The 8748-nt window shown below is 56.8% G+C and overlaps 1 protein-coding gene across 1 annotated transcript; it reads left to right on the top strand.

The window, feature by feature from the left end:
* Nucleotides 1-5501: 5501 nt before the first annotated feature.
* Nucleotides 5502-6500, top strand: LOC107303207 (BTB/POZ domain-containing protein KCTD12-like). The gene has a single exon (XM_015832410.1). The coding sequence runs from the start codon at nucleotides 5502-5504 to the stop codon at nucleotides 6477-6479; it is 978 nt and encodes a 325-aa protein (XP_015687896.1). The 3' UTR covers nucleotides 6480-6500.
* Nucleotides 6501-8748: the final 2248 nt, after the last annotated feature.

Genomic DNA, 8748 nt, shown 5'->3' with positions numbered 1-8748 from the left:
AGATCATTAACCAACGTGACCAATGCCGTTTCCGTGCTGTACCCCGGCCTGAAGCCCGACTGGAGGGGGTCCAGATAATCTGTTTCCTCCAGGTGCCGAGGGAATTGCCGTGCAACCACACTCTCAACAACCTTCGCCACAAAGCGAAGGTTGGAGACCGGGCGATAGTTAGCCAATACATCTGGATCCAGGGAAGGCTGGAATTGCTTCTCCCTGGTGCTTGAGAGAAGCAACTGTGAGTGTGTGCCAAGACAAGGACCAACACTTGGTCTCCCCAAGAAAGATTGTCAGAACTTCATTGCAACTGATGAAAAGCAACTGAAGCAACCAGGAAGAAAAAGAGGCGTGTGTGTGTGTGTGTTAAAAAGCAACAAGCAACGGCTTCCTGCTGCTCATCCTCCTTCGTGGTGAGATTGGCCCAAGGATCAGGAGGACACAGGTGGGCTAGTGGGGCTTGTAGACCCAAACAGAAAGAGTGCCTGAAAGGAGCAGAAATCATGAGTGGCTCTTGGCTTGTGTTTTTCTGATCTTGAATCTTCTGTGACCTCACGGGAGTCCAGCCAACAGCTGAGCTTGCTCTTGACCCGCGGCCAGAGATGCTGCTGCAGCCGTTTCCCTGCACACGAGCAAGCGGCTCTGCCACCCCACCTGGAGCCCTCCTGCCAGCCGGCCCTGCTCTTTCTGAACAAGCAGCTGCCGCAGTCTCGCTCTGCATTCCATGTCCGGAGGGAGGGAGGGAAGCCCACATTTATTGTTATCGAGAGCAGTAAAAATAAGAGGGTTGGACTTGGCATCAATGAATTCAGCCCTCTGGCATTCCACAGCCCTTGCCCGCACTTCCTCCTGTGATCCATCACACCCCGGCACTGCTTTATGGGCCCGAGAGCAAGTTGACAAGAGCACCTCTGAAGGGGATTTATGGCTGGCATATATTATGCCTAACAGGGAGCTGCAGAGGAGTGGGAGACCCTGGTAATTACTTCGTAAATATTAATGCCCTGTCCCCTGGAGAAGCGAGAGGCGGAAGGCAGGCTGTTTCTGCAGAGTCAAGCTCTGGAGGTAGCAGCAGGTGGGCCCAGCTCTCCAGCAGGAAAGCTCAGAGTGACAGTCAGGCCTCAGTGGGTGACCGGAGCCGAGCCTGTTCATTCCCCTGGCATTAGTGGGCAGTGTGCTCTGGGGACATTTGAACTGACATTCCCTCTCCTCAAAGCCTGGCTGGTCAGGCTACCTGCACCCTGAAAAATGTGGATACACATTAGGGGCACCTTGGCTTATTTTGCCCTTCCCTCCCCGCCCCCTTTTTCTCTACCAATTCTGCTCCAATTCAAGGTGACCCACTGCTTGGGTGCCCTGGCTGAAAAGCATTTTTAGTCACATAAATGATAATTTGTAAGTAGGCTGCCTTGTTCAAAGAGTAGAAGAGCCACTGCTTCTAGAAGTTTCCACCAAGCAAGGACATATTCTTGGTGTGCAGAACTGTCCAGATTCCAATGGAAGAGAATATTTGAACCTGGTGTTTCTGAGCTTGGCTGTTTCCTTGCAGACGTCTCATTACCAAACTAGGGAACATAATCAGCTCTAGCACCAGGGATTCCACTGTCCAGACTAGACTGCTGGTCCTCTGCCCCCACCTCCCCTGGTTTTTCCTGGCCCAGCAGCCTCTTTGTTTCTCGTCTGCTCCATGCCAGGATGGACCGGCTTCACATGAATAGGAAGCAAAGAATAGAAGCCCAAAAACTGCTCAATTCTGTTCCAAATGCTGATTCGGACAGACCAACATCTGCACAGGTGTGTTCATTCCAAGCAGGTGAAGGAGAAGAGAAAACCGCTTGAACTTCTCAAAGCTGGGAAATCCCCCTCTGAGCTCTCCTGCTTCCATCTGAGCAGAATCATTTGCTGGCTTGGGCAGATCATGCCCCCCCCATCTCGCAGTGACACCCCTCCCCAGCCAGCCAGAGCCGGGCCTTGCGGAGTCCAGCCTGCAGGAGGAGGTGCTGTGGGGCCTGGCCTTGCGCAGGCAAGGAAACTGGTAGCTTCCCTGGGGTCAGACCATCTTCCGGGGCATTGGGCCAGAGTGGATCCCAAGCTAAGGCAAAAGAGTTGGGCTCAGATGGAAGAAATAATGGGTGCTCCAGGAAAAGAGGTGATCCTGGAGTCCTGAGCAAAATCTGTTGAAGGGAAGAGGATTGCAGACTTGTTCGTGTGTCAAGCAGAGGCTGCTCCAGCCAGATCCCCGGATCTCCTTTTCCAGCACAGCTCAGGAGGCCAGCATTCTTGCACTGATAAACCTCCATTTGCCACCATCAGCTCTTGCACAAGTGTGTGGAAGATGTGTGCAAGAGCATACAGTATAAACTGCCATAGGCAGCTTGGTGGCTGCTTCATCCTAGCCTGTGCTGGGTTGCTTCCCCCCCCCCTTTGCTTGGCATCCTCCCTCTCTCTGCCCCTGATACCCTGCCAGGCTGGGCAGTGACTCCAGGCTGCTTTCTTCCCTTGGTGCTACCTTGCTCCAGAACCAAACTTCTGAGCCAGGAAGTGTCCCTAAGAGCACAGGGTAGAAAGCTCCCCCCTCCCAGCACTGGGATGAGCCCAGAGATTGGGGTGCATTGGGGAATGTTGTTTTGGGGAGCGGGTTATGTTGAGGATGCTGCTTTGTTTATCACGGCTGGTGTGTGAGCCACCCAGAGTTATGGCACATAGGATGGGCAGCCATACCGGTCTGAATTCATTTTAAAACAGGGACTAAGTCAGCATGAAGATTCTGGGATTTCTGCTAAAAGCGAAATGTCCCTGAAGCAGAAGGTCTCGCTGTCCCCGGTGAGAAAAGGACGATTAAAAACGTGGGCTAGTTCGTGAACCGTGGTGGACCGGCGGATTCCAGCCTGTCCTCGCCCTCCGCTGTCCCCGGCCCGGGTGCTGCTCCGAGCTAATGAGCAGGAGAGCGCCGCTCCGCCGTCGGGCTGAACGCGCGGCGGGGCTGGGCGGCCGGGCAGTCCGGAGAGGGGCTCCACATTCCCCTCGCGCGCGGCCCGGGGAGGGGAAGGGCGGCGGCGGCGGCGGCTGGGTCGCCGGAGGAAGGAGGGGCGGGGGCGGGGGCGAGGCGCGTGTCGTCAACCGGCCGGGGGAGGGCCTGCCGAGGCGCCCGCGCATAAAAGTGGCCGGGGCGAGGCGAGGCGAGCGAGGGAACCGCCGCGCCAAGGGGCCAGGGCAGCGCGGGAGCTGCTTTCTCCGGCCCAGCCGCCTCCCCCCAGCAGGCGCCCCGGCCCTCGCCGACCCCTGTCCCGCCTGGATGCGCCTGGCGCGGGGGACGTCGCGGGGCCGCGATCGGGGTCGGGCGTGAGCGGCTCGTCCCGGCCTCGGAGACCCGGCGCTCGCCGCCCGGAGGAGCCGCTGCTGGAGAGGTGGGCGCGAGACGGGAGCGCGCTTGGCGCAGTGCATCCGAGGCGGGGGGAGGCGGGGATCGGCCGCCAGATTGCCCGGGGCTTCTAGGAACGCAGGCCGGGGCCCGGGGCGGGGTAAAGCCGAGGGCCCGCTGGGCAGCGCTCTTGGCGGGACAAGGCGGTTCCGCGCGTGAGGGAGGGAGGGCAGGCGGCCACCGGCCCGGCTCTGGCATCTAGTTTCGAGGCGCACACGTGTTCTCCAGAGGAACTTTGCAGCGGGGGCGGCTCGCCGTTGGCAGGCCCGTTTCCAGGCGCGGAATTCTCCACATTCAGTACAGGCGGCCGTGGAAGTCGGCGAGGTGCGGCCGGGGCGCCGAACTCGCAGGAAAAGGCGGCTTTATCTGAAGGAACGTCAGAATAACGGAATGGGGCAACGCGTGTGTGGGAGGTGGGGAGAGCTCTGGAACAAAGGAAGCGTCCTTCCCTACCGAGGGTTTCTGGAGCGGCTGGGCGTCTATCACCAGCCCCAGAAGGAGGCCGGGCTGTGCCGGAGCCCTTTTCCCGTTCATCCCGCTTCTGTGCGCGCGCGCGCGAAGAAACTGCTTCCCAAGCCCTGTTTGGCGTCCTTTAAAGGCGGCCCTGGCCTCGGCAGGCGTGTCAACGGGCGGCTGACCCGCTTTTGGCGAGGCGCAGCGTCTTTGACCCAGAGGGAGCTGCGCGCCTGGAAATAAATGCCCCTTCCCTTTGGCGGCTCTGAACACCCCCCCCCCGCCCCTTGCCTTTTCCCTTTTGCTATTCTTCCTAGAGCCAGATTGAACACAAAGGCTGCTGTGATCCGAGTGTGTTGGGGAGGGGGCATTGGGTCATCCCGCAAGGAAGGGAATAGAGGCCAGACTAGACTGCCCCTTTGGCCATCTTTGGCTTCCAAGTGGGGCCCAGTCCAGAGGGGAAGCAAAAGGGCTCAAAGAGAATGTCTTTATGAGGGACACATCCATCCCTCCCCCCCTCCCCCAGCTTATAATTCCAGCCAGTGGTGGGATTCAGATACGTGAACAACTGGATGCCGTTTCCAGAAGTCCATTCTGGGCCTGGGAAACAAAAAATTAGCTATCGGTTCTGCCGAAGTGGTGTGAACCGGCTGAATCCCACCACTAATTCCAGCCCTTCACTTTCCTCAGAAATTCCAATCCTCTTGCCAAAAACTGAGGTTGTTTGCACATGAACAGGAAGTAAGAAACCTGTGATAGAAATGCCAAAAAGCCCTTCAGCTTTATTTCCTGCATCCTCTGATTCCTCCAGGCTCAACTGTCCAGAGCAGGAGGGGGGAGGTCAAGGGGAGCCTTGTGAACAGCAGGCGGAGGAAAGGTCCCCCCAGGGCCAAGCCCAAACCCCTGGTGCAGTTCCCTGCGCAGCTGATGGACCAACAAAGACTGCTCAGATGCACTCAGTAATTTGCTCAGAAAAATAAAGGAACTTTTGATTCATGGGTGTGAGCCAAATTTAGAGTCCAGCCATCCAGCGTCCTACTTGATGGCTGCAGGTAGGAAGGGGTTCTGCCCACCTGCCACGAGCTGCCAAGCCCCCCTCCTCCCTCCTGTCCCAGTCCTGCAGGTTCTTGTAAGGGACACGCAGCCGGCCTTTCTTCCCATTGGGTCAGCTGCATGAATCCTTCTCTGAGCCTGGTGGACTGCGAAGTCTCTCAATCAGGACTGCAGCAGTGGGGGGGGGGCAGTGCACAGCCCTTGCTGGAGGGCTTGGGCGATAACTGGGACTCTGCTGGGAGAGGAATTTCATCTCTCCAAAGAGCCTGAGCAGGATGCTGAATGGATTAAAAAGGGTCTTGTCATCAGGTTCTGCAAGCTTTCTTTGGAAATGAGGCATCTGTTTTCTTTTTATCTATATCCAAATTAAATTGACCAACAAACTCCATCCCATTAACGCTTTTTTTTTTTAAATTGAGCAAAACTCCCATGTTGGGCATTTCCATTCTCCCACCTGGCACCAGAATGGTGGGTATAGTTTTGGGCAGAGGTCAAATTGCTGCCCAACAACCTAAGCCATCACGGCTGTCAGTCCCTCCTGAGGGCAAAAGGACGGTTTGCGGGGTTCAGAGGTGTGCACATGGGGGGGGCAGCCCTGGCCCCAGGAGCACCACCCCACCTGGGCAGGGGAAGCCTAACCTTCCTGCGCTTCCATCTTTTCCAGGGGGGGCTCAGGATGGCCTTAGCAGAGGACGCCAGCGCTGCCAGACTCATGGAGGGCTCAGCTTTCCCAGAGATTGTGGAGCTGAACGTGGGTGGGCAGGTCTACCTGACCCGCCACAGCACCCTGCAGGGCATGCCCGGCTCCTTCCTCTGGGACCTCTTCAGCCAGCAGAGTGCCCAGTCCTTGGCCCGGGACAGCAAAGGCCGCTTCTTCATTGACCGGGACGGTTTTCTCTTCCGCTACATCCTGGACTACCTGAGGGACCGGCAACTGGTGCTTCCCGAGCGCTTCCCCGAGCGGAGCCGCCTGCAGCGGGAGGCTGAATTCTTCAAGCTGCCCGACCTGGCCAAGAGCCTGGCGCCCAAGATCAGCAAGCAAGACTCCCTGGGCGAGGAGCCCTGCGCCAGCGACCCTGAGGAGCTCTCCCCCGGCACAGAGGCTGTCCGCACCCTGGGGGCAGCTGGCACACTCTTGGCCAGCCTCCCTGGCAGCTCCCTGGCACCTGCAGCTGGGGTCGGCATGGGGCAGGAGGCCCGACGGTCCGGCTTCATCACCATCGGCTACCGGGGCTCTTACACTCTGGGGAGAGACAGCCAAACAGATGCCAAGTTCCGGCGGGTGGCGAGGATCATGGTATGCGGGAAGACCTCCCTGGCAAAGGAGGTCTTTGGGGAGACCCTCAACGAGAGCAGGGACCCTGATCGCCCCCCTGAGCGCTACACCTCCAGGTACTACCTCAAGTTCACATTCCTGGAGCAGGCCTTCGACCGACTGGCTGACGCCGGCTTCCACATGGTGGCCTGCAACTCCACTGGGACGTGTGCCTTTGCTCACGAACAGACGGATGACAAGATCTGGACCTCCTACACAGAGTACGTTTTCCACCGTGAATGAGGCTCGAGCCCCAGCGAAGCCAAAGCGCCAAAGCTGGTGATCCTCCATGCTCTGCTGATGGCGCTTTCATTCAATGCCCTCCAACTTTGAGTCTCTTCCCCGCCATGTTTCCAGCCTGCACCCCGGCAGCTCCTGAGGGATGCCAACTCTTCTGCCCTGCCACAACCCCCCGAATCATGGGCACGGTACTGCTGGAGGAGGAGGAAGAGGAGGACGGTGTGCCGGGGGTTGGGTGGGGTCCCTGCAGGACTGTGCAGCAATACTCTGCTGGTTCCTGCACAGCCAAGATGGGGGTGGCAGCTTCATTGTGGGCCTTGCAGTGAAGCAAATTGGGAAGGACCGTGACTGGACCCACGGGCGCTTGCCAGGCGTTCTGCTGCCAGCCCTTACCCCATCACTCCTTTGAGCAGCTGCGTCCATTGGGTGCGGGGCTTTTGATGTCAGTGAGCCAAAAGCGCTAAAACCCCTTGCCTCATATGCCCACCTGGCATGGCTAAATGCACCCATTTCCCTTGATTGAAGTGGGGGTGACTGCGACCTTGGTGCCCAGTTTGAGGAGGTGCCAGGGGTCATGGGGGCAGTGGATTCTTTGCACACCAAAAGCCCTCGCTCACTTTCTAAAGTGCCATCAAAAGTTTCTGTTAGAAATGAGAATGTGGGGAGGAGGGTGCAGGAGGCATACCCACCACCCAGCACACAAGCAGGGCATATTCACCAACCTGGGGATGCTTGGGGGGGTTAGAGTAGTGTTGTCTTGCAGAGCCCCACATATAAGAGGCCATGTTATATTTGCAGAAAGCCTTTGCTTCAGGAGAGTGTTTTGCTCCTAGCTGGAAGAAAGGCCATCTCAGGTGGGCACCGGCAGAAGCCCCAGGTGCTTAAAGGCTACCCTTGAGTGTCCTTCTCCCATGCCCACAGTTGTTTGAGTTACAGAGGTAGGAAGGGGAAGTCTACAGGTAAGCATTGTCCAAGCTGGAGATCAGCGAAGCTCTGCAGTGTGTATTTTGAGCTGGGTTGCCACTGTCGCAGGATCAGGGGCCACGCATAATAAAGGAACGAAAGAGAACTTGGCACCCGTCTCCTTCGTAACAGATCAAGGAGCCCCTGTGGGAGAGGATGCTGTTGGCAGAGGCAGCAGGTGAACCAGAGGTGTTTTGCAAGAAGAGTGCCTGTCCTCCCTCCCACTATGAAAATGCCCAAAGTATTGCCATGGCATCCTTCTCTCTGGAATGGCCCAAGCCTTAGTCTGCAGGGGTCACCAAACAGCCCTTCGCTCTCTCTCTGTCTAAGGTCAGTAGAAGGCTGGTAGCCAGAACCTCCTCATGGGTCACCCTCACTTCTGCGAGGTGAGACACCCCACCACCCACCACCACCCCATTCCGAGATCTCCCTCTCAAGCTACTTGGTGTGTAAGGAGTAAAAAGGCCCCAGGATTGGAAAGCCTGGGAGTTGGGGACCAGGACAGGTAGAGGACAGGAGGGAAGACCGCGAGGGACCCTCTGCTAATGAGGCAGCTACAAGGGGACATTCACGCAACATGCTCACACCAATCACAGAGTTAATGCACTTTCAGAGTTCATCCTACAATGAAGAATACATAAAATCCAGCTTTGTTTTGCAAAAATCCCAAACCATGAAAAACAAGCCAATCCCACCAGGCCTCCCTCAGTTTGGTCCTCCCAAGGTTTTTGCTCTTTTTCCAAATGCGGGAACAATGAAGATGGGAGGGGGTGGCCCTTTCTTGAGCCCATGGTTGGCCAAAGGGGATGGACGAGACCTGTCCTGAACTCTCTGGCCTAAATGTTCATAGATGGACCCTCTGCAAGTGCTCTTTTCTGAATTCTGTCATCCTGACACCCTAGGGTTAGGGTTAGGTCACCATGAACTCATACGGCAAAATGGACATCGCCAACAAACTCGGAGTGCTTGGGTATGGTTAGGAAGGCACTGACTTTTCTAGCCTGCCCTATGTTTCCTGGTAAAATTCATGGGAAAATCCCATTGGAGGAAAATTCCACTTAGGGTTAGGTCACCATGAACTCATACGGCAAAATGGACATCGCCAACAAGCTCGGAGTGCTTGGGTATGGTTAGGAAGGCACTGACTTTTCTAGCCTGCCCTATCTATGTTTCCTGGTAAAATTCATGGGAAAATCCCATTGGAGGAAAATTCCACTTAGGGTTAGGGTTAGGTCACCATGAACTCATACGGCAAAATGGACATCGCCAACAAACTCGGAGTGCTTGGGTATGGTTAGGAAGGCACTGA

This window comes from Protobothrops mucrosquamatus, unplaced genomic scaffold, assembly GCF_001527695.2.
Source record: "Protobothrops mucrosquamatus isolate PMUCROS unplaced genomic scaffold, P.Mucros_1.0 scaffold4, whole genome shotgun sequence".
In the NCBI taxonomy this organism is placed as follows: Eukaryota; Metazoa; Chordata; class Lepidosauria; order Squamata; family Viperidae; genus Protobothrops; species Protobothrops mucrosquamatus.
The sequence above is the reverse complement of the archived record's forward strand: the minus strand, read 5'-3'. Positions and strand labels throughout refer to the sequence as shown.